Source organism: Limanda limanda, chromosome 9 (genome assembly GCF_963576545.1).
Source record: "Limanda limanda chromosome 9, fLimLim1.1, whole genome shotgun sequence".
Taxonomy (NCBI): domain Eukaryota; kingdom Metazoa; phylum Chordata; class Actinopteri; order Pleuronectiformes; family Pleuronectidae; genus Limanda; species Limanda limanda.
Genome location: NC_083644.1, coordinates 23,531,224 through 23,557,579, shown reverse-complemented (window position 1 = coordinate 23,557,579; position 26,356 = coordinate 23,531,224). Strand labels below are relative to the sequence as shown.

Genomic DNA, 26,356 nt, shown 5'->3' with positions numbered 1-26,356 from the left:
ACAGCTGGTGGAAATTGGAGTCTCCGCTGTCTACACAGGAAACCCCAAAATATTGGGCTTCACCCCCAGAGGCTAATTTGACGTTAGATATGATGACGGACTCCGAACTTGGTAATAACTCTTTTACCCAACCACCCTGCATGAACACCCCCCCACTGCAAAGGACTGGCTCCATTCAAATGAATAAGAAAAGCTGTGCCTTGTCGTGCAGAGCCACTGGTGGTTTTATTGCAGCCTGAGACTGTTGTCGAAAAGGCCAAGACAAAAAGTCACATTTTGTTTCCACTAGTGCTCTGAAACTGTCCAATCTGTGCTGGTTGAAGCTTTTGAAATTATAAATAGTCAAAACAAAAGCGTTATTAGGTTCAATAAACAAGATTCTCTCTCATCTCTATTTTGTTTCTTAGTCTTATGAGATCACTTTGGTTTGTGCACTGATTATTTTCAGTGATAAACATTTACTTCTCTCAAGTTTACTTTCAGATGTTCTTCACTCTAGGTCAGCACAACACTTTAAATTGTGTTGGGCATTGGATTAATAAACAGGTTGTCTCCAACACCTTCTCTCATTGGTTGTCATTCATTAACTTAAATTCTTCATTTATTATCCCTGTTGGTAATTGTGACTTTTAATTTCCCCCTACCAACATCTATCACCCAGATTAATGAACAGGCATTAATCCCCATCCTCTTATTTATCATCTAAGTGTTCAGCACTTAAAGTCACCTGGAAGTTGACATAGTTCTGCATTTCCCGAGGGTGTTTTAAAAAAGGAATAGTGTGTAGAGTTCCTGTGTGGCCTCCTCATGTGTGCTTGTGCCAGTTTCTCTATTATGTGGCTAATGATAGCAGAAATCTCATTCTATTGTCTGAGCTCTTATCTTTTATAGAGAGAGATCAGCAAGTCAAAACACATTTCCATTAATGTAGGCCAGTGTTTCATTGACATGACATTTTGAGGAATTGAGTCCAACTCAAACAAAGTGTTATTATAAACTTGACACATTTTGGTCCTAAACAATCTGGTTTGTCTAAAAGCTTTATAGCTTAAATCAAAAACGCTGGGACATTAAGTATTATTCTTTCCAAAGATTCGTCGAACTTTCCATAATGACACATTAGTTCCAAAGCAGCTTAAAACTGCCATTATCATATTTTAGCTGAACAAGCTTTGCAGTAGCAGCCGTGACAAGAGGAGCTGCTTTGCATTAGCATATGCTATTGTAGCTGGGCGCCGGGGAGTGGTTGAATGTGAAATGATGGGAGTTACACTCCACAGCAGAAAAAAGGATTGAAACTTCTCAACACTTTTGTGTCTTTAGACGTCGGTCTTATGAAAAGAGACAAGATTCTGTGTCAGTTGACCAGCAGAGACTCTGATCCTCTTAACAAGCAAGTTTTTGAAATGATCAGCAAGACAGAAACTGCTAACTCCTGTTTGCTCTTTTGTCACAGGTACATGAAATATTTGACTGCCATGCGTGTGATAAAAAGTTCATTTCGACAAATCAGCTGAAGCGCCACATGATCACACACTCAGGTAGGAAAATGCTGCGTCGAAAACATCACACCCATGAACACAATGCATTATGTCTCTGTTCACCAGAACGCATCTCTTTTTCTTGTTTGGCTGGTTAGAGAAGCGACCGTATACCTGTGAGATCTGCAGTCGCTCGTTCAAGCGTCTGGATCAGGTGACAGCTCATAAGATCATCCACAGCGAGGACAAACCGTACAAATGTAAGCTGTGTGGGAAGGAGTTTGCTCACCGCAACGTCTACAAGAATCATAAGAAGGTGATCACATAATAATCCACTAGTGAGCTAATTGATACTGAAAATTGTTTTTTGCCAATGTGGTAAGTATTTTCTTCACACCATTACATCCACCTGATTGCTGTTTGCTGTGAAGAGACATGTATTGAAAGACCGAGACACTTCAAAGCCAGATTTATTAGTGAGGCTGTAATCAATCAGGGTCTCGTTGGTGGCGGTTATCTGTGGGGTCTTTGGCCCTCTCCTCCCCGGAGGTTCTCCATGTTTACTTTTGGGATTGAGGTGCCACTCAGATAGATAGGTCGGGAAACTGAGGGCGGGGGAGTAGAAAAACAGAAGCACTTTGAACTTAAAGCCCCTTGAGCTACTTTGTCCTCATCAAGTCAACAAACTAAATTGGCTATGGAGCCTTATTCATGATCCGCTCACATCAATTTAAGAAACCTCATCAATGTCCACAGTGAGGCAGGAAGTATGTACACATTACACATTACACACACACACACACACACACACACACACACACACACACACACACACACACACACACACACACACACACACACACACACACACACACACACACACACACACACACACACACACACACTGATGCTGCTCTGCTCTCTCTGCAGACCCACTCCGAGGAGAGGCCCTTTCAGTGTGAGGAGTGCAAAGCTCTGTTCCGAACCCCCTTCTCTCTGCAGCGTCACCTACTCATCCACAATAGTAAGTATGACTCTAAGGCTACATCTGTACTTTACTTTTGGCTCTGAATCATTTTTAATCCCCATCCAAACTTACACGCCTGTTAATATCACATGACCACTCCTGTACGCTGGGCATGTGCTTGCAAGTGTACACCAGAAGCGGGTGGTTGTCAGTTACGTCTCGACTGAAAACAGCCAATCAGCAAGCGGTTGTGATTGTCTACGACTACACGTCATCGTTCCTAAACCTTCTCTGTTTAAAGGCAGCCCTGGACTTGTCAAACTAAAACGTTTCCAAACTTAGCAGCTCGAGAACTCCAGAGTAATGTGGATGCCAGACGTATCTGTTGCAGAGTTAATGCGTTTAAAACAATATATAGTAGTATGGAAGCAGCCTGGGTCCATGTATGTGTTCTTGCAAACCTACCCACAATTAAGGCATATACACAAACAGTAAAGCAAATCAGTAAACGATGAAGCAGCAACAGTAAATCATTTACTTTATTAGCTCCTTGACAGAAAATCAATTGGCCTATCTTTTAATAACTGACCAATTACCAGTAACTTACATGACTACAATGCTGATAGCTGAACTAATGTTACAGTAAAGTTACTGAGTGATGCGCTTTATACAGCAAAATTTAGTAAACGTCTTTTAACATTAGCCCCCATAAGTGAGTGATTATACCAGAACAAGTACGACGGTAGCTGAGTGAATTAAGCTTTTCTTCTATAAGAGAAAGAATTTGTCCTCTTCCAAAAGTTGCTCATGTTTTAAGTCTTGTTTGAAGCAAAAAAGGCTATTTAACTATTTTAACAAGCTCAACTGAATATCTTTAGGTGTAAGACTTCTGTTCGGGTAAAAAAAAGTTTAAAACTAAATTAATTTACGTTGAACCCTGGTGGTTGAAACTGTGGTGGACTCTAATAATTTATGGATCTGTCAATCATCAGATTGACTGGCAAAAAGAATTATTTTTAGTTACAGTCCTACACAATATTCATGATAGTTTTTCTGCTGGATAAAAACAAATCTGATATGTTTCCCTCAGCCAGCGTACGAGCCATTTCAGTGGTAAATCTATATTTGGCCAGAGGTCGTAGGTCATGTTCCAAATTAGCTCACGATATATTATATGGTTATGGTACTGTCGTGCTGCTTTGAAGAACTTGGGCACGGCTATGGTTTTATGACAAGTGATTGGTTGTAAAACAGTTTGGTACTAATAATATGCTGTGACGTAAGAAAAGCTTGGTTCAACACAAGAGGTTTAACTGACCTCACAACAAGACTCTACTTGGCTTAGGAACACAGTAAAACAACTGAAATTACATGAAATGATTTACAAGTCATTCTCCCCCTGTACTTTGTTCATCTAGAATTATAACATCTTGATTTAATCTTTGATCTTGAAATAATTATTAAAAATATAAATCCCTGTAGCTGTACACTTATTTATTTCTAAATGCATTTATTTATTAATAAATTAATTTATTAATTTTCTACATTTATTTTAATCCTAATTTAATTAGGTAGACGGGTTAAAGTTGAAGTCTAAATGGTTCAAGTGGTGGGACCATCACCACTACTTATGTCTTTCTGTCCTTCATACTTGATATCTATAAAGAGGTGTCTATGACCATGACGTCTTCTTTAGGGAATAATAATGTACTATGTTCTTATTGGCCTTCAATTCATCCTTACCCTTTGGATATTTCCGTCAACAATAAACATCATAAATCTATCAAACATCTCACCAAGGAGACGTTACAGAGTGTTCAGGTTGTCCAGTCGTCCTGGGTGCTCTAGTCTGACAGAGAGCGTCTCCTTGGAAAGTTGAGCTGCAGTCGAGCTCTGCAGGACTGGTCCTCAGATTGAGCCAGATAACAAAGAGATTGTACCGCTCAAGGCATTTCCTGCCGCTGTCTCAGGAGGCACGCCATATAATACCGGGACTTGTATTATGTATCAAGTTCTAGACAGTATGTGGGGCGGGAGGATCAAGTGTGTGATTTCACTGTACTGCAGGTGAGAAAATAGACATGCCATTGAATAAGTGTGTCTGTCATTGTGAGTTAATGTTAGGGCAGCATGTTAACTCTCTAGTGATCCGCCCGCCATGAGAAAATCCACCACAGCTGTTGAGGAATGTTCAGGTGAAATCAAATCAGAAGTCAGACGGCCTAATGAAAGACCGTTTCGGAATTCTTATCTTCAATCCCTCTTTTTTATTTGAGGATTGTTTGTACATGTTCCAAGTCATGTTCCCCAAACTCTCAAAAATGTGTCCAAAATGATTATGACCTTATGAACGTCAAAGGTTTGTGAGATGTGGTCATCAGCCTCTGAGTAGCCATGAAGAGACAAATTGTCAATCTGGCTATTTAAATTGTGTAAAGTTTTACTTTAGTCAACAGTCGAAAGTAATGTATCAAAATGTTCATATTTAGACATTATGATTATTTCTTCACCTCTTTTATTCCTGTACATCACTCATAGGTCTGGACTGATCCTGAACTTGGTTTAAGAAAATTCAAAATAGTAGAAAATTGAAAAATTGCCTTAACTCACTCCTACATTGTACATACACTCCATGTATAAATAAATCTGTTGATTTGTATGGTTCTTGCATGAGGCTCAGTGAATGCACAGCACATTTATGTAAGATTGAATGTCAGCTGGGGACGCCTAGCTATTATAAGACCTTGAGAAAAATCCTGTCTCTGTGTGGGTGTGTTAAAAAACAGACTGAAGGCCTGTTCCAAGTGACAATGAAATCTTTATGTGAGGGCGTCATTGACATTAAATTATCATCAAGTCAATGTTTAGATTTGATTAAAAACACAATGGACCTTAGCTTTCACCGCTGTTAAATTAATTGAGCTGACCATCATCGGCCTTGGTAACATGAGAGTGAGCGCCAGCCTCGTCGCCACTCGCTCCCACCAACATTCACACAGTCTGTCCCAACTACTCTGTGGAAATGGAATAATCTCCCTATAATGGAAGCAACACTCTTCAACAATAGAGGCTGTTGTGCAGAGGCAGAGAGCAGAGGCGTGAAGGAACATCAGGCTTCACTCTGTCCTAACTTACTGTCTGAGTACTGTCTGTCTGGTGTTTCCGTTCCTTTCAGGGCCGCTATTAAAAAAATAGGACATATTTTTGTCTGTAAACGCTAAACCCTACACACAGTTTATTGTAGAGAAGAAACATGGCAGGGACGTCTGTAGAAGGGTTCAGCTACAGATACACAACAACAGGCGACTTTTGTTGACCAGACCTTTCTAAAGACCGTTGTTCGGAGTCGCCTGGTGCAATGATTCATCCCTCTTTTTAGTTTTCCTGCCCACACAATCGCCCCCTTTGAAAGTGGGTTCCCCTCTTGCTGTGCATGATGACTGTGGTTAGAGGCACAACAATGGATAACTGGAAATGGCTCTTGCTCTTGCTGCAGGTGAAAGGACATTCAAGTGTGACCAGTGCGATGCGACCTTCAAGAGGAAGGACACGCTCAACGTGCACATCCAGGTGGTGCACGACGGCCACAAGAAGTATAAGTGCGACCTGTGCGAGAAGGCCTTTGTCACTCCGTCGGTCCTCAAGAGCCACAAGAAGGTGAAGGAAAATAACTTGGAGCAGACGACCTCAATCATAGACAGAGATTGCACGTCTGCTCAGGCTGTCATTTTTCTCCTGAAAATGAGTTCAAGCTAAATTGTTGTTGTGGTCATTTGGAATGTAGACAGAACGATTGCAAAATAACCTTTGAAACTCTGCAGAAATTATCTTGATTCACAAAGTTGTGTTGAAGTTCTGCATGTGACTTCAGATACTTATCAAGAGTTGTAAGAGTTCTTCCTCTGCATTATTAGTTAAAGAAACATGTAATATGAACATTCCACTTAACTGCAGTATTTCCCATCATCAATCTTCTGCTCTGAAAGAGAAGAAATGACAGCCTGAATATCTACTTTTCTGACTTGTTTTCATTTTTTCATATTCAGTTGTATTCCTCGTCTCATGAAAGTGATGTAGCTAATATCTTGGATTGTCAAACCTGGTGGAGACATCCACCTTGACCGTTGCAGCACTTGAAGGTTTGCAAATCAATTCCTATGTTGATTAGAAATGGCAGTTAGTCCATTAGCTCCGCAGGGTTTCAAAGCCCCAAACAGATCTCGCTGCAGATTATGAGCCCAAAATCTGACAACGTCCGGTGTGGTTATGGATCAAGATTGAAACCAAACAGCTTCTTGGCACAGGCCAAAAGAAAGTTTCAGAACAGTAGGGCTGAAGACAGTCACGTTGAACCGTCTCTCTGCTTATGGGGTCTGGAGGCTGCTGAGAGATCTGGTCTTGATCAAAGTCAAGATGCAGAGGAGACGACAACTTGCTGACTGTGTTAACATGTTCAGAGTAACCCTGCTTGTGGCCATACTGTTGTTGAAGTCTTATTTAATGGACACAGTGATACTGTGCAACTGTCTCTGCTAACTTCACCTCAAATCAATCACAAGTAGACAAATATCAAATCCATTTCTGTTTATGTTCATAAATCTCTCTGCACCATGTGCGGCAATAAAATCAAAACTTTTTAATACAGTATCATGAAAACGAGACTGATCCAATTTACAAACTCACCTCCATTACTATTAGAAGTATATAATGACACTTAAGCATAGGGCTTAAATTATTATTTTCATAATGGAATAATTTTTTCAGTCTTATGTCCTTTTCATTATATATTATTTTATCAAACCAAAAGTTCAAAATACAAGGAAATCCACTTTATGGTGAATAATGACAAAGAAAAGCACCAAATTCTCACATTTGACAAAGCTGGAACCAAAGAAGGTTTGCTTTAAGAATCACTTAAAGACAATCTATTGATGCACAAAAAACTGATTCATTTCAGATCCTCTTTTGAATAACAATGTCTCTTTCTGAAGCAGATGTGGCCACTGCGCCTGCACGAGCAAATGGAAAGAACTCTCAGATTTTCTTATGAGGGTTCAAAAGAGTGCACTTATCTCCCCAGAACCAGGATGTTTTATAAGAAAAACCCCAAAGAAGATTTCATTGTGGATGATGACGACCTTGAATGTCTTGCTAAATTTACACTTTTCTTCTGAGGAATCATCTTCTTTCCTTTTCAAGCCAAACCCGAATCGATCTTTTATCTGTGTTTTTCATTATATCTGCATTGCGACAGCAGTTGCTTGTGTAAAAGAAAGGTAATGCTGCACATACAGTATCTGACCAGAACAGAGATATTCACGGAGCACTCTTGTGTTACAGCAAATGCTTTCTCCTGCATGAGTTTGGATTTGTGCTATATAAGAGGGCGTGTGTTAGCATGTATGTGCATGCATTGTATGTTTTGCACATTGTACGAGATTCAGTTGAACTAAAATAATTCACAATGACTGAAAATTACAGGGTAGGATTTAACTAGTCGCAGTCACACACTTTATTATAGCATAAAACTTTTTTTGTAATTACATACAACTGCCAATACATTTCACACATGATCATTTGAAACGTGATGTTCCCGTAAAAAAAACGATAGCGTCCCCCCGTGTCTGTGTGTTTATGAAGGTAGGACACAAGCAGGTAGTACAAATAACTAATGAAATTCTGCTCTGTCTGAGACATATGTGCTCACATAAGTGGATTTTGTTTGTGCATGATTGCCTACTCTGTGTGTGTTTGCGTGTGTGTGTGTGTGTGAGAGAGAGAGAGAGAGAGAGAGAGAGAGTTTGTGTGTGTGGACGGAGCCTTTGTAACGAAACACCCGAGGTGTCAGAGGGACACAGTGGGGTGATGGAGGGAAGGATGGGGGCCCAGCGAGGAGGTGTTCCTGTATTGTTGTACTGCTGTTGAAACTGTCGCTCTGAGTTTGAGCCTTTCATACTCACGATTATTTTCGGGAATTTACAACGGGCCAGGAGGTGGAATTCAGACCGAACTTTTCAACAAGGAGAGAGAGAGGGAAATGGAAGAGAGAGGTGGGGGTGCTCTGCACATGAGGGGATGTGTGCATGTGTGCACCCTGGCCTTTACTCCCCGGGGTTTTGGACCTGCATCATCTGTGTTCTTTGATCGTTCCTCCATGGCAGCTCAGCGGATCCACTGTCATGTCAACATGTGCATCTCCTTTTACCACTAATTTGTGGTGCATTATAGGGAGGATGAAATGTTGTTTATTCTTTACCCAACCAGAGAGTGCTGTTAAGAGAATGCACTAAATAGGGCATTTAAAGTGGAATGTGGAATCTGGAGCTGGAACAAAAAAGGAACCAAAATCTGATTACGTTTGTATGAATGGTTCTTTGAATAGACAGAATGATGAAGCTCAATTTTCCATTTCTGATCGACTTTCTGATGAGCACATGTCCTGACATGGAGTTCCAGCTATCATTGTCGATCACATTTTACTTTATATTGTTGAAATCAGGATGAATGTTAGAAATGTTCTTCCTAACATCATCCATATGTCATTTTTTTAATTTCTCCTACCCAGACACACACAGGGGAGAAGGAGAAGATTTGCCCGTACTGTGGACAAAAGTTTGCCAGCAATGGCACGCTAAGGGTCCACATCCGAAGCCATACAGGTTAGTGGTCCCAATCAAATTGGTAATAAGTATTTTTTTTTATGTTTTTACTTGCGCTGGTAAAAAGTACGATATTACTGTTGCAAGAATACCTTTAAAACAAAAGAAGGAGAATGTGTGTCTTAGCCTGGAATCCAGACCAATTAGAGGGCTCATATTAATTCGCTCTCACAGATGGGTCTGGCCCCTCCTCCCATTCAGACCAATTTCCATCTGTCCTGAAACTAGTCGGTCAAACCATTTATCTAAAATGGTGTGGGTTTGATAACGTTGGCAGAGGAGCGGTTATGAAGCATTTTTATTAACAACCAAAGTGGATAACTGGAGGTCTGTTGAGTCACTGGCCACAGTGTTAATCCAAGGGGATGTGAGGATTTTTTCTAAAAGAAGAGAAACGGCCGCTGTATGTTGTGTTCTATAATTCTGTTATTTGAATCGAAAATAATACCAGGCTGTTTTTTCTCCCGCTTTGAGATTAGATGTTACTGAACACGAGCCATGCAGAGATTCATACAGAGACATACAGCTGTCAAAAATTAATGAAAATGAACAAAGATGAGGTGCAGTGCAAACAGATACAGTTATTTAATAATTATCTACTAATTCCACAAATCTTTGTCTGTCTGTCTGAGGCTTGTATATCTCGAGAGTAGTTTATCTATACTAATAACCTTTAATAAACAGTCGGCCAGCGCTCAGTAGCAGTAGAAGCTGATACTCATTTACAGTGATGTTGTCAATCACGACAACATTGCGTTCAAGACAACGGCAACGACAGCTCGTTCTCCAGTTCGGAGTTCAGGGTACTGAGTCGAGCTACACTGAACTCTGAATAAACGGGTGAAAAGCTCTGTGTGTAGCACCGGTTCTGCAGCTTCAGGGTTCTGTGGACTGAGTCCTGCAGCTGGTCTTTACTCGCCACGGCTCAATTACTGCAGGTCACTGTTACAGTTTCACTAAGGAAGCTGCAACCAGCATCACCACAGGCCATACAGATAGTTCCAAACAGGCAGGTTTAGGACAGACACTGTAGAAACCACAAACGAGACACAAAACAGCTGAACAAAATGTCAGATATTGGCCCAATTATTTAACAACCGAATAAACCTACTAAGCAAAATGACCAACTATTCCTTTAAAGCTTGATCAGTAGAGTGATGCTGAAACAAACCTACACCTCCTCCTCCTCTCCCACCTTCTCACTGACTTATCTCAAACGAACAGAGGAATAATATTCTAACGTTTAATCCCAACATGTTGCAACTCTACATCAACCACTCTTTGCACAGCCACAAAAATAGAGCTCTGAATGTTCATTAAACTGCCTTAAACTAGAAAGCTACACATTCCTGTGTGTTTCCTTACCAACAGACTGGTGCAGAGCCCTGGCACGGTCACACACACACTTCTTGGCCTCTAAACATGTTCAATCACTCCTTTCTTTCTCTCTGTCTCTCTGCCTGCTCTTAGTTGTCTCCTCGTTTCCCTCAGTCCCACTTCATCTCTCTTTTCTTGCCTTGTTATCATTTGCGTTGTCTTCTCTCTTTGCCTTGGTGTTTTTTTTAGATTCACTGTCAGTTTCCTCCTGTGGTTTTCTGGCAACAGATACACGTGGTGATGTCCGTCTCATGTTTTCTGATCCACCAATGTCATCCAGTTGGAGCATTGGTATCAAAATGGCTGACTTGATGAACAAATCATTTACCCTCATGCCTCAGTCAGCTTCATTAGTGCCCCACAGTTTCATTTATCAAATTAAAATCAGCTTCAGCTTAAATCATATTTTTAGCCTCTCAAACGTAGGTGTAGATTAGTGTGTCGAAATGTGTGTGTGTGCTTTTGGGCGATTGCGGGACAATGGTCCATTGAGGAGTGTGAGGAGCCCACCACACTTTGTCAACAGCGTCCTGTGTGTCCATGTGTACACGAGATGTGTATATGTGTGTTTTCGTACATGTGTGTGTGTGAGGGACAAACCGACAGAAAGGGAGGACGTATAGCAGTGTGGGCCGCGGCCCAGTCTGATTGTATTTATATAGAATAAACAAAAGAGAGGAATGCTGGGGGAGGGGTGGGAGCCGAGGGGACACCTCAAAGAAAGAAAGGAGCAAAGAGAGAAAAGACCACTCCAAGAAAGCATCCAGCCGGATGACCCTTGACCCTGACTGGCTGTAAATCTGTCCCCTCGTTCTATAGACTGGGCTTTTTTTGTTTGTTGTGTTTTTGTGTGAGAGGAAAAAATAATCTTTGCTGAGCAGTGTGAGTCTTTCTCTGAGCGACAATCCTGACAAGACTCATCTTGTACTCAAACAGGGAAGAGTAATTTTGTGGGCACACAGATCTTGTCATATAACTCGTCTGTGGATGTGTGTCTGATCAATGTGGAGTTTGTGAATCATAAAATAATATGAGGAACAGGTTTGAGGACCAAAGGCCACCAGCTGAGGTGAGGAGCTTTAAATGGACGGCTTCTCGGGCTGGCAGACTGGACGCTTGATCTTGTTTGTCTTCCTGCTTCACAGGAACAAGTCAGCATTGATTATTTACCTGCTACACACACGGGACTTTGTAAGAATTCCTTGGAGATTTTCGTCCCCGATCATCTTACCATTGAACACTGTGGGTAATTATGAGAGAAAAAGGCTAAAGTGTGAAATTGATTGAAGAGAAAGCATTAACTTTAAGCAGCTGGTAATATATGTACTGTATATTTGGCTAGGATTTATTTTCCAATTTAATTTCGTTACAACATCATGTTGAGCTTCAACAAATTAGTTGTAGCGCCTCAGAGGGAGGCGTCTTCTCCGAGAGCAGCCGTTATGAGTTCACTGTCGACCCATAAAATGTGAGCTGTCAAAAACTTGGATGAGGATGTCGAAGTCGTTGTGGAGCTCAGTATTCATGATGGATGTTTCTATCATTTTCTAAATTGTTCTTTTTGGCCCCGCGATGGAGCAAATGTGTCCTCCTCCACATCAGAGCTCAATGAGAGCACTTTTTCCCACCCTGCCTGCCACGATGTGGTAAATAATCATAGTGGGGTCATGAGAGTTATTTGGGCCAAGGGAAATGTTGACAGAATCCAGTGCGTCCCTGTCATGCTGACATCATAGTACATGTCATGTTTGGGCACGATGAAAAGCGCAAGCCCACGAGCTAAGCTACAACAAATTGGTGTGGCATTTTAACCCTCAATGCTAATTTTGTGTTTAGGTTAGATACTGATTCAAGCCTCAACATTTAGACGTTTTCCACATGCTGACAAGGCACTGGGCCTCCAGTGTGTTTGCACATGTTCAGTAGTCAACAATGGGACATTTGTCATAAAGTTCTTCACAATAATTCCATAAGCAGGAGAGAAAAGCTGCAAATTTGGCAGGCAGAGCCAGAATGAAACAAAAAGCTGCAACAGCTGTCTGAGATGGGATTTATTCAAGACATCAGCATTATCTGAGAGACTCTGACATAAACGGGTTGAGAGAAACACAGAAAGCAATAAATCTGAATAACTTGAAGATTACCTAAAAATATAAACACTGTTGTATAGGGTCACTGTAGGAATAAATACATATAAAACTGAATTTGGAGAGTCTAATGTATATATACTAGGGCTGTCAGTTTAACGCGTTATTAACGGCGTTAACGCAAACCCATTTTAACGCCGTCAATTTTTTTAACTCGAGTTAAAGCAGAGCTGCAGCTTCAGTATCTGTGTTCGCCTCCAGTCTGACCTGCTCTCGCTTTTTGTTTTAATATCTCGCCACCTAACATATATATTTTAAAGCTATTGTAGCGTCCCACAGGACACGGAACTTTTTCGTGGTTTAGTAACTGGTATTTTCCTCTACACGAACATGTGCACCTCTCGCTGTTACTCCGTCACTCGCAGACATCAACACTTCACTTCCTCATTGAACCCCGATCCCCCCATCCTATTGGTCCAAACAGTCACATGTCCCACCCAGACCCCTTCAGTGACCATCAGACATCAGAGCGCTCCTTCAACAGTGTTTTACTGAGCATACGTCAAAACCAAACATAAACATAAACCCAGTCCGTTACACTATTATGCTGCAGCTATATGTTTTTATTTATTTAAAAATAGGGTACTTGTTATTTCATACATTTTCCACAAATAAGGGGAGGACTCAAATAGCCCTACAAAGTTCTGTGTTTCATTTATTTCAAAGTAGGCCGACACCTGTGTATTTTGTTTGGTTGTTATTTTGTTGCTTGTCTGTTTGAGTAGCTAGCTTAAAGCAAAGAAGTAGTAGGCTTACCTTTTATTGGTAACCTAACTGTTATGGTTCATTGTTTCTGAAATAAGAGGACTGATTGCTATGTTCACAGCAAACTTGAAAAAAAGAAAATATTAAGCCATGGTTTAACTGCACTATAGGCTGAGTCCTTGTTTACCTGAAATGTGCACTTTATAATTTTATTTTGTACCGCCCTGTTTGGCAATGTTGTTTTTCAATAATATAAAACATTTGCATAAAGCAAGCCAATCCACTTTTCCATGTTGATAAGAGCATTAAAACGAAAGTAGAATTATGGAAAAATAATAAATGAAGGAACATTCAGAATAGATACAAATTTGCGATTAATCGCGAGTTAACTATGACAAAATGCGATTAATCGCGATTAAATATTTTAATCGTTTGACAGCTCTAATATATACTTATTGTCTCAAGTATAGATCAAGTCCACAAAACACTGAACAAAGTTACCATCTGAATTTAAACACATTTCCAGCAATTCAGAAAAAGAAAATGTTGTGCTTCCGTCCAGTACTGTGATATAGATTTTTAGAGATTGGCACATTGAGATGAAAAGCCTGCTACTGCTAAGTTTTGGATGTTTCAGGTGAGGGGTGCCACAGCATGCAGGACATCACCTATAAATTCTGCTGCGGAGATTTCTTGTTTTTATTTACACACATCGACACTGGTGTCAGCCCTCATCACCAGCTTCTGCTTACATCTTCGTCTTCCACTTGGAGGGTGCTGCCTTTTCATTCTGAGAAATTTGTATGCTTTAGTTTCTTTCATTTTAATATCTATAACATGTCATCAACATGCCCACTTGCTTGTGCTGGATCCTGTGGAGGATTTCTCCTGCTGTGTTCTCAAATTGGGTCATTCACATATTATCCAGTTTTTATTAGGGAGCTGGCTTGAGAAACTCTAGAGAAAGTCTGGAGCCTCTCACTCTGACATGTGCATTCTGACAGTCCGGATATTATCCAGAGCTCAGTACATATCTGTCCCATTTTCTGGATCCTACATTTCCCGTAATGTAACTCAATTATGTCTTTCAGCAAACCCTCCCTTCGAAATGAATGCCACTCTCTTTCAAACGTATTGCCCCCACTCTGATAATAAATCTGTGTAGTTCTCAAGCTGAGATAATGTTCAGAATGATTTATTTCATTCTTTATAAACTCCATAGAAAGCCAGAGAGGGAATTATACTATGGGTGTTAGCGGCATGCTCCTTTAGTGTACTGGTCTGAGAAGGCACCACAGAAGGAGCCCGACACCATTGACCACAAAGTCTGTGTAGTAATGCAGATGCAGGCCTCAGAGAAGCAACGTGAGGAGAGGTTCTGTAAATAGATGTGAAGCTTTTTAACATCAGTAAATCATGGCCACATCAATGCTTAAACACAGTTTACTGGACAATCTAACTTAATCACTTAATCACTGAGTTTAATGACCATGCTGGCAAACTTCAAGTCAAGGTGCATTTTTTGTTGTGTACTTAACACTGAATTGCTTCACCTCATTTTGCCCTCTGGCACCGATCTTTGTCAAAACATGACTTTCAATGAGACGATTATTGATAATCGGCTCGTAATAATCCCTACTTTTCAAGAACAAAAGCTTAAAAGATCATGGTGTCATTTGTTGAGATAATTATACACAGTCTTATTTTGGATGTTTTACAAAGCTTCAATTTTGTTTGTCTCGACTGTGGTCATGGTTACAATCACATAAATTTAAATCAGCGTGTACTGAATTCTTGTCCCTGTGATGAATAGTGCCGCGCTGTCGTAACTTTAACTCTTTTTTTTGGGTGCGGTGCAGATGCTTCACTTAAATTGAGGATTGTGCACTGAGACATGTGTCAGGTTTAGATCTGCTGCCTGTGTGGTAGGGCTCGGGCACGGACTTGTCAGGTGCAGGCGCCTTCACACAGGCGAGTTTCGGAGAATTGTTTGAGGAAGTGGAGAAATCGAGTGAGACCCTGGCCATAACGGAAAGGTCAAGTGTAAAAGTTGTTGGGCGTTCCTACAGCTCATCAAAGACAATCTCTTATCATCTCCAACACGCTAATATCACATTACCTCTGTGGCCCCTGTCGGCATGTGGCACAGGGCACAGAGTGGACGGCCACTGTCTGGCTGCACTGGAGGAGGCCAGGAATTAATTTCTGATGGACCACACTAATGTCTTTCAGACCAGAGCCCCAAAGCTACAAAGCATTCTCCATAACACAAATGCCATGCGGCAGGCAAAAAAGCGACAAAGCCGACCATCTGCTGACCAGACACACGGCCGTGCGCACACATACAACACACAAGGGGTGCCAAACGGATCGATTAGCAGACAAGAAGTGTGAGGGCCACAGCGGGGGGGCGGGGGAGAAACCCGGGGTCAAAGAGATGGTGTACTGTTTCAGCACATGCTAAATCAGTTACCATCTCCACACACATAAAGCCCTGGCTCAGTGCTGCAGCCACCCCTCATAATCCCCAAACAATCTGGCTCAATCTGGAGAATAAGTGGAGGGTTTCCAGTTACAGTAACACTCAGCAGAACAGACACCAGGTCTCTAGCGCCAATAACACAGGGCAGTGCTGCAGGACTGTTACTACTTAGGTTTTTCTAAGTAGCATTTGTTTATTTCCTGATTTGCTGAGGGATTGAGTTGCTCTTGTTATATCCCCAGCAGGTTGGACCAGTGGAAAAGCAGCTCGGAGTAGGAACTATAAATCCTCGTATTTATACATGACCTCTTTTAAAATATCGAATACCATAATTTTCTCTGTTTGCATTTTCCAGATGGGCTACACATTTCCAGTGTATAGGTTAAGTAGGTGAATTGGCTTGCACTTATTACGCTGGCCCTTTTGTTAGCAGGGTGTGGTTGTCTGCGCTGTGTATCCACTGACAATAGCCAGCTCCTGGGAGGGATGTGATCCAAGCCACAGAAGTACGCTGGCACACTTTGCTCTGGTGCTATTAGCCCACTAATGCCTTCTCCAGGACTCCCCAAGGCTAACGCTGGGCCTTAACCTGATACCACATATGCTACATAAGACACAGGACTTGCTCTTCTCCGTTTCAAAACACATCTGGGATTCAGATTTTTCCTGTTTGTCAACAAAGGCCTCCCAGGGGCTGAAGCTGCACAGAAGGGGATTGTGGGATAGAGCTGGCCTCATGCATGTTTCAGTATGTGTAATCAGTGCACATTGTCACGTTATTATAACCCTTCCTACACCAACCTGAGGTTACACATTTTAATACTCTGTGTCATAGCACTCTGTTATATGGTGGGTTTTGACCCCCTACTTTTGTGTCTGAAACATCATAAAGCTTTTCTGTTGAAAGACACAGGCTTTATGGGATATGATCAAAAAAATAGGGAGTACGGGTCAAGTGAACAAAAAAAAAAGGAGATATGATCTCACAAGTTGGGTCAATCAGGAATTGAAACAGTATCAGTATTAAAATATCACACACTACAATGAAAAGCAGTATTTTCTGCCAAGAGAAATGTCTTGATGTCCCTGAACATTAGTTTTCACACATAACTTTTAATCATATATGTAAAAGTGGCCTTTGAGTGTTAACTTAACACCTCAATCATGCCTTTACATCTTCACTGTTCAATCAAACGAGAAATGTTCCTCCAGCACAGTCGTGTTTATAGCCGTGCGATGATATTACTCCTCTCACATATTCCCAGGATGGTTTTTCTGATTTAATAAGCGTCTTTGCATTTTGAATCCCAAGGAAACACAGCTAATTAACCTTATTACTTAAAGGGGCAAAACATCTCCCCTATCAATAAAATGACTCGCTTGCCTGTTCAGCAATTAGCTCTAAAGAGAGATTATGTTACCGAGACGCAGATGCAAAAGTAGATCGCTGCACTGAAGTGATAGACACAAATGTCTAGCTGTAGGTATCCATTTATGGCAGTGTTTCATTAAATTTGACTGTGTGCACTTGCAGGCATACTGTATTTATGAATTCATAGGAGACTAATACCTAATATCATTTGATTTCCTGCTTTATTTTTACTCTTCCAGACACAGGAAACATACTTAGTTTGGATTAGATTCCTGATTAATGGCACAGCTTTGAAATAAATTGCACAATTATTGAATCCAGAGGTTTTTTTTTCATACTGCATTTTCCCGTCTATAGCTATAATTGCATTGCTCTTATATAGGTTACCTCATATCTCTTCTATAGATAAGTAATCAACTGTGGTTCTCCTATCTGGCTCGTGGATCAGGCCGCGGTAAACAGATCCATGTGTCAGCGGACCGGTTGACTGACAGCCTGTCACTTCCTCTTCGTCATCAAGAGATGTGTCCTCAGATAGGAACTGCAGGAGTTTTGCTGGACTGCTTTTGATCCAACTGGGATATGCCGCTTCGCCTCTGATGTGCTCCTAAACTGTCGGCCAGTTGTAGCTCAGATATCGGGCCGCGAATTGTAGCCAACATCTGAAGTGGAAAGTCAGCGTGCATCGGGGATGACGGGTCCTGAGTGAATGATACCAGGTCTAACAGTAGTCAGGTCACATCCACATCATAGAAGAGCAGTTTACAGAGAGGGACAGGACACAGGTTCCTTAGCAGCACATCCACCTTATACATCTGTGAGGCACCCAAGACTTTTCAGCACAAGTGTCCATATTTGGTATTATCAGGGAGGTGAAGGTTTTACCAGAATATGTTTGTTGGATTGTTTAATTATCTGCCGGAATTTTACCAACAAACTTAACTGATTTGCACCAAATTTGGTGGAGGGTGGGCCAAGGAAGAACTCATCGAAATTTGTGTCAATAAATGAATCTTCTATTGCTTTTTTTAACATTGCATAATTTTTGTAAATTTCTCAGGAAAAAAACCCTGTAGGGCTGAAATGAAGATGAAAAACATGTGATCTGTGCCGTCTGATTAGTACGTTACCACCTGGCTACACCTGCTGCACCCCCCCTCACCTGAACACCCTGATTTGATCTGAACCCATCTGAGTAGAGATTTTCCTTCTGCATGGTTCATGTGTGAAAGCCAACCTGTGGAAAAAGTCTGGACCTTATTGTGTAGACATTTTCTGGAGTTCATGTCTGAAACCTTCTTAAGATACAACTCTAGGTTTCAACCTGTATGGTCCCATTTACATGTTGATGGTGTGGTCTCATGTGCGCTCATGTTTATTGTTCCCCAGGTGAGCGTCCGTACCAGTGCCCTTACTGTGACAAGGCATTCAGCAAGAACGATGGTCTGAAGATGCACATCCGCACACACACTCGTGTAAGTTTGAATCATTTTTATGCAATCGTTAATAATGTCTTAACGTCTTAATGAGGACACATTAAGCATTCTCACATCTAACCATAAAATGATCTTGTCTCGTCTGGTTCTAACATCTGTGACCCTCCCTGCCCATCATCCCCTCTCCTGGAGATTCTTTCATCAGTCTTGTAAAAACCTGCTGACACAAAACGCAGAGATCACGTAGATAAGGACTGAAGAGAAACCAGATTAATTTCAGTCAAACTTTGCTGGCTTCTCACGGTCCCAGTTTGATTTCCTTACAAGCAGAACAGCTGACTCCATAGTCAACTGTTGACTGTGTGGCATTGCTGACATGGCCTTAAACTTTAAATGTAAAGTGAGTCAGCGTTCAGGGTGGAGAAAAGTACGTTTCTAATGAGGTCATATCCTGTGTTGGGATGCTGTGTCACTTCTGGACCCATTGATGTTTTCCGCTAAAGACACACTTTACATGAGCTCTCTTTGAGCATCTGGACGTGCATGTTACTGTCACTTTTGATAAATGAGACTTAAAATATATTTCATCATAGATTTCCATCATCAATTTCTGCAGCTCTGACTTTGACAGCCGCGGCCTTACAGCACTGTTAGTTTCAAAGATTTGTCCTCTCTTAATGTTGTCCAGAGCCCAGCGCTCTGCTGTTACACTGTGTTGATAACAAAGGTTTCCTGCCCAGGTTGACGTCTCTCAGTGGAAACAGACAGGTATAATTTCCGAGTGACCTGCAGATTAAACTGACTGATGTTATGTTCCTAATGTTCCCGGATCTGCCTTCACTCACAACACCCTGAAATATGGACTGAACAGTTACAAACAGCAGAGCCAGATGATGTCACTGCCGTTTGGCTGCAGCTCACTGTTAATGTACAGACAATTTGAGATGGATGCGCCTGTAGGTTTTTACCACAAGTCACAACACCGGCAGATAAAATGAAGCTCGTTGGAAGGCGATATGAACGGTTGATACTTCTGATACTACACAGGTTTTATATAATTGTTCTGATCTTTAAAGTAATGGAGGCAACTTTCAGACTGGGATGCTTTAAGAGTTATAACGTCAGCTAGAAACAAAATATAATTTGTTGGATTTAATTCAAATCTCCTGTAACTACTCCACTTTGTAGAATTGATGTTGTACCTTTCATTACATTCATTACGTTGGCTCTGAAAGAATCAGGCAACAAGCCAACAGGTGACTAAGATTTGTTTTAGAGGTAATGCTACTGTAATATGTTTACATTTTCAAAAGGCAGCTAACAGCCTCGCTTTTGTTCACATTTTTGGCATCAAACACATCAAATAGAACAAGGACTTGAGTAAGCAAAGAGAAAAAGGCCAACATGACATAAAATAGATCCGTGTGTTGTTGAGTTTACTAACATCCTCAAGTCAAGTACAATGCTCAAACCACAGCACCTACACACTGTAAAATGTCAATGTTCCTTGGTGCAAAACCAATTGAATATTTAATGTTTCCAACATTCTGTAGCTAATAGTTTTGAATAACGTGCAACAAAACCTTGAAACACATTTTCCAACTCTGCAAGAGCAAAAGCCTGCTTTGACATCTGGTGGGTCTCCTTCAGGCATTTAGTGAGAAGTTTCCGGACATGAAAGGTAAATAAAAGCAACATATTTGTTCAACCTTTTAATGTGGAACCAGCTGATGTAACCTATTACCTATAAAAGTAAAGGTTGCAAAGCAACAACAAGGCATCAAAGCTTCAACAACAAAATGCCTGAGTTTTATAAACTGAATCTTCGTCCTGAGACATACAGGAAAGTTTGCATTTCTGTTTGGAAAAAACTACTCCTGTGAGCAGTCAGTCAAAACTGACTTGCAAGAATCATGACTGACCCAAACCTGGAAGATCAGCTGCGATCATTACTATCATCTTACATCAGACACCTCGCCAGAATCCGCCATTGCATTAAAAAGATTGAGGGGAAATATGTGCTCACTAATTGACAATTCCCCCTCGAAAGTTATCAAACAATCTAATTGTTCTTTGTTAAAATACACCCTTGCTCAGTAGAGACGTTTCAGTAAAGAGAGAAAAAATACCACGGCCTCTTAATGAAAACCAAAGTGTCTTTCTCATCAAAGTCTTTAGGATTCATCCTCTGGGGACCATGAATGTTAGGCTGCATCCTGAAGCCTAATAAGTCCCTGTGACTACATGTTGGCATGCTGCTTTACAAATATCCACGTATCTAACACGACACATGAGACGACAGGCTCCTTCAGCATCAACAAACAAAAGTCTGTTTTTGCATTTATTGATGTGCTCTTTGCAGAGAGTGGTCAGATTCAGAGGAACGTTCAGGTCAAAGCTCAGAGGGTGAGCAGCTGCTCAAGAGTGAGGGTCACCAGGTACAGATGTTCAATGTTACCAGGGTCACAGTGATGCATTCTGGGCCCACCACATCACCTAAGTCCATCCATGTGTTTCCTGACCTGTAAACTCTGACCTTTCATAGTTTTCTGTTTTTTTCCATCATACAAGAACAGTTTGACCCGGATCGATAAGAAGTGATCCTCAGTAAATCAGTAGATTTTAGTTGGAACTTGTACTTCACAGATCATCACAGACACACAAACACGCACAGCTTTTTCTCCATTGTTTCCATTTAGTCTGTTAAGCGCACAAACAGTTGCAAACTAAAAGTCGCTCACACACATGTACCCACTCACATGTGCACATGCAGTGAACCTGATCTTTACCTCCTTTTGTATCCTGTGTCACTGGGCACTCCTTGCCCCGCCCACATGATAGTGCCTTTCCCAGGACCCTTACTTCCTGCATTCACCCCGTTCCCATGACAACTAAGCTTTAAATGGGTAGAGCGTTTGCTATCAGCCAGACTTGTCAAAAACAGCCACACAAAGAGTGACACTGGGAACCGGCAGCTCGCTGCTATCTTCACACTTTTTATTTCTCCACAAGTCTTTTAAGTGTCACCACGGTTTCCCCTCGGACTCAGACACACCCACCCACCACTCAAATCATGTGCACACACATATTTGGAGATTTTTGTGAAAAAACACACCCACAGTGAGATATCTACTTTGACTGACAGTGGGACCGGCTTTAGGAAAGCATGGAGGAAATGTTCTCTGGTAAGCTGATGAGGTGTGGAGACAGAGGAGTGATATTCTACAGCCCCAGAGTGCCAGCGCTCTGATACACGTTCAAAGGGATTCTGTGCCGTGTTTTCCTTGCTCTTTTGAGGAATCCATGTGTTTTTGATGGGCCCTACGCCGGTCATTTCCTCCCGACTGCAGGGGCTGTACAATCTTTCATTTCACATCTTCAGAAACTCACAGGGAGAGAACACCGGGGTGTGAGGCAAGAAGGTATCAGTGTGTGAAAAGGAACGTGTGTTACAAGCATATTTCCACATCTTGTGTTTTCCACTGTGCTGTGTGTGTCTGTTGGTTTTTGGCGTGTGGGTCGATAATTAAACTTTCTTCCTCCAGGTTTTGTCCATATGTGACTGAACTGAGAAAGTATTGTTTAATGTGTTGTTTTACCGCTCGCTGACAGACGAGGTGCCCTCTTTAAAATGTGTTGTGTCTGTGTATCACTGCAGGAGAAGCCCTATAAATGCAGCGAGTGTAACAAAGCATTTAGCCAGAAAAGAGGACTTGATGAACACATGAGGACACACACAGGAGAGAAACCTTTCCAGTGTGATGTAAGTATCTACCTGCCTCCACCGCACCTCAAAACCAACCTGACCGTCCCCTGATTCCTGCTTATATCTGTGTGTTTGCATGCGTGTGTGTGTGTATGTGTGTGCGCGTGTGTGATTGAGCCCTGGCACCAGGCCAGATGTAGGGAAGAGTTGGGGGAGCTTCTCAGTAAGAGGCAGATACCGATCTTGTTTCTCTGGAGGGGCCGAGTGGGCTGATCTCACATAAACACATCGAGAGGATCACACGGAGAAATTGCCCTCTGTTTTTAATGCTGTAGGAGCAATACTTATTCTCCGAGACAGTGAAGGGAACAGACAGAAGATGTTCTGAACAAACTCATTACTGTGTTTCGAGGCCATTTGTGAAGATTGGAAACATGGGGCAGTTTATTCAATATTTTCTGTTGTTTTTTTTCTTGTTAAATAAGGCCACATCTTAGAAATATCTTGAAATTTAAAATGCTATGAAATTCTATCTCACCCTCAAATATGTTTGATGTGATGGATGAATGTAAAGCCCAAAAATGCGTTCCCACGAGCTACTGCAAAGGATTCTGGGCAATAGAGGCACTTAAAGTACTCATTTTTCTCAGAATCATATCCCATTCAATTTTGACAAATAGACATAAAAGACATTTTATATTTGGCGTAGCTGTAGCCCTGTAGCGGATATCAGTAGTTTCGTTGTCCACTGTGGATACATGTCCATGAATGTTCTTACAGATGATGTTTTTAAGTTTCCTCTCTTTTAAAGCCATCCTGTGATATTGGAGGCAGTGTAAGATTTTGAAAACTGTCTGTAGGGTCATGAACGTAAGCCTGAAAAACAAATATACAATACAAATCGGCTAAATCCCTCACCTATCTCTGGATACTCAGATTCTCATTTGAGCTTCAACACCCCAATTAGCCTCAATCTGTGGCATCCCCTCCAGTTCTCAACCACAACATGCTCCCATATCCGCGGAGAATCATCTGTCGTTGTTGTTAAAGACCACAGAATCAGTATCCCATTCACTGTCAGTGGAGCATCCCCAGAAAGTGTCTCCCAGCGACATTCCAACATTCATCTGGATCCTTTTTTCTCCCCGAGCTTTGGAAGGGACGTGTTCATGTAAATAATTCCACGCTAAACTATTAAAGATAATAGAAATAACATGTGGATTGTATTTTGGTGTGGATTCTGCGTCAGACTAAAGGATCGCACTGTTCCAGGAAGGTTTCGCAGACGAGCTAGAGGGGCTCTGTAAGCAGCGTCTGTCATAACAGTATTCAAAATGTTGTAGAAGCATCCAGGAACATCTGGGCTACAAAGAGACACGGAGGTCCCACTTCCATCAGCCCCTTCCCACTGTTTCACTTCATAAAACCCTAAATATTTCACCGCCACTTGATCAGATTTGTAAATTGTTGAGCTACGTTTAATTCCGCTTGAATAGCCCAAGCTAGAACATGATCGCACATCTATCCATGTTACCTGATAAACCTTCGACACTTTGGCGGCTTTCATTCATAGCTACGGCTTTTCTGCCCGCAGATGTAAACCGTCTGCGATTTTCTGAATGTAATTCATAGCCCTGAAGTTCTTCACAGATGGAGCGAGGAGGACACATGCTGTGATTCTTGAAGCAGTATGTTAAACTGCAGCTGAAAGCCAGCCAGTGGCGGATTATTATGATTGATAGAGGACGATGGAGTCATTTGTACAGTGTGAAATGGCTCATTTATGATGGATGTTAAGTTGCGCGCGTCCCCGCCCCCCGCGACTTGTGGAAAAAGAAGGGATTTCTGTCCCAGAGTACAGTGAATTACAAATTATTCTCCCTGTCTCAGTGGTGCCGGTGATAAGACTAAACTCTAAACCGACCAGTAAAAATCCAGTTCAGGGGTTAAATAAATACAGTTTAATTCTAACTATTAACATCCTGTAATTTTCTATTTTTATTTTGTAGGTGTGTGACCTGTCATTCAGCTTGAAGAAGATGCTCAGCAGACATAAGCTGACGCACAACCCGAACCGGCCCATGGCAGAGTGCCAGCTGTGCCATAAGAAGTTCACCAGGAACGACTACCTCAAAGTACACATGGAGAATGTCCACGGGGAAACGGAGAGCTAGAGGCAATTATTGAAACACTGGCTGAGAGCTAAAGATATTTGATTGCGCAGATAAAGTTCAGTCTCGTGCTTCATGCAGCCGGTTTGGCCTCTACATGCTGTATACACAGATGGATAGATAGCAGGAACCTTGTTATTAAACATACATACATGTAGGATATGGAAAACATTAGGGAGAGTTTTTTTGACGTCCAAGCAAAGACTGTACATTTGTAATTTTTTTTTTTGTCGTACTGTTTTTGAACAAACAAAATTCCAGATATGCTTGATCTGCCTCCAAATCGCTGTGTCTGCCCACAGGGGAAATGAAACGTCTGACATGTCACTCACAGTTTTTTTTCTGATTTCTACCCGGTGTTACTGTCGGCACGGCTGCACCCTGACCTCCCTCACTGTAGCATTTACTGAAGACCTTACTGTAAATCTGTGGCCAGTTGCCAAGTTAAAAACAAAACACAAGACCATAGATATTTCAGCGCACTTTGTTTTTGTTCACTTAATACATGTTTACATCTCTTACATTTTACAGCTGTTCTTTTGTTTCCAAACATGTTTACTGTTGACATCCCGTTAGCCCCCGGAGTGTTCTTTTAAGACATGTTGCTCCATTTATGATTTTACAAATATCAACGTTGTTTTGGAGAGGGAGACCTCTGAAGACAGCTCAGCTATAAATGTTTTTATGTACATGGAAGCTAGAAAGTACGAGTATGCCGTCTGTTCATGCTTCTTTTCAAATAAAAACTGAAGGGCTTCATGTTTGTCACACCATGTGATAGATTGTGGGAGCTGAACAATGTGAAACAATACAAGAGTTTCAAGGTTTCAAGGGTTTGAAAGGTTTTGCTATCGGACCTGCTTAGTCGTTTTACTTTTCATTCTGTGGAATACTGTTGAACACACAGTTCATCATTATCTGAAGACTGAGCTCAGCTATTCCAGGACCAGTGGTGTCTGAAGGGCAGAGATGTTACGCAGGAACCAAAAGAAAATCCAAAGTACTGTTTGTATGTTTGTGATGAATTGTGGAGTGTTTTTGTTGGAATGTTCTGGGGGTATCGCTCCTTACAGTGTGTGTTTACATTATTCTTTATGAATGATTTTTCAGTTCTTTCAGCGGAGGCTTCCTTCTGTCCCGTTCTGTCCCCTCCACCTTCATTGGCTTCCTCATTCACTGCCCCTTCTCCAGCTGTTCCTTCTGCTTCTGTAGACTGTGAATTGTCACTTCACAAGTTTGTATTCTGAAATGTATAAAACCTCATCACCTACCAAGCATACATTTCCTCCTCTTGTTCTAATTATGTGTCTGTGAACTGTTGACTTTGGCAGCGTTCTGGGAGCGAAGGCTAATGAAGGCCTTTTTTCTTCTTGAGGCCACAGCCACCACTCGCCTGATCTCTGATCTGTGAAGCCACACACTAAAGAGCGCCTCTGATGGTTTCTCTCTGTGGATGCGGCGACGCGTTCTCACGTCCATCCCCTGCAGAGTCTCTGGCATCCCAGGATTCTGCTCTGGGAGAGTTTCACCCGCGGTGCAGAGAAGTGGGAGAGCTGCAAGTCGTTTCTCAGCGTCGCTCGGTGACGTTTGTCGAACAGGCTGCTGTTCAAACCCCGATAAATCTTGCCATGTGTGGCTTTGGCTTCCTGAAAACACATAACTACTACAGTATGCCTTTCTTCACGTCTTTGAGCGTGTGCTGTTTTTTTAAACAATTAACAAATTTCTGGTATTCATGTTGGATTAGGTTTTGGCCTCATCGCTGTAGGCGTAGAAATGAACAACTGCACGATGTCTCCGCGCTCCTGTCAGCTGCTGTCAGGCGTCCCCATGAAGCATGGTTAGCAATGACC

General features: G+C 41.7%; 1 protein-coding gene across 2 annotated transcripts in view; it reads left to right on the top strand.

The window, feature by feature from the left end:
* Positions 1 to 25,293, top strand: part of prdm5 (PR domain containing 5) — a 33,753-nt gene extending 8,460 nt beyond the window's left edge. The window contains exons 8-15 of one of the 2 annotated variants that reach the window (XM_061078687.1): positions 1,457 to 1,541; positions 1,640 to 1,797; positions 2,412 to 2,505; positions 5,945 to 6,105; positions 9,014 to 9,107; positions 18,580 to 18,665; positions 22,285 to 22,389; positions 24,342 to 25,293. In XM_061078687.1, coding sequence (XP_060934670.1) covers positions 1,457 to 1,541; positions 1,640 to 1,797; positions 2,412 to 2,505; positions 5,945 to 6,105; positions 9,014 to 9,107; positions 18,580 to 18,665; positions 22,285 to 22,389; positions 24,342 to 24,506 — 948 coding nt within the window. In that variant the 3' untranslated portion in view covers positions 24,507 to 25,293. The remainder of the gene's footprint in view (positions 1 to 1,456; positions 1,542 to 1,639; positions 1,798 to 2,411; positions 2,506 to 5,944; positions 6,106 to 9,013; positions 9,108 to 18,579; positions 18,666 to 22,284; positions 22,390 to 24,341) is intronic. The other variant, XM_061078688.1, reaches the window with a different exon arrangement.
* Positions 25,294 to 26,356: the final 1,063 nt, after the last annotated feature.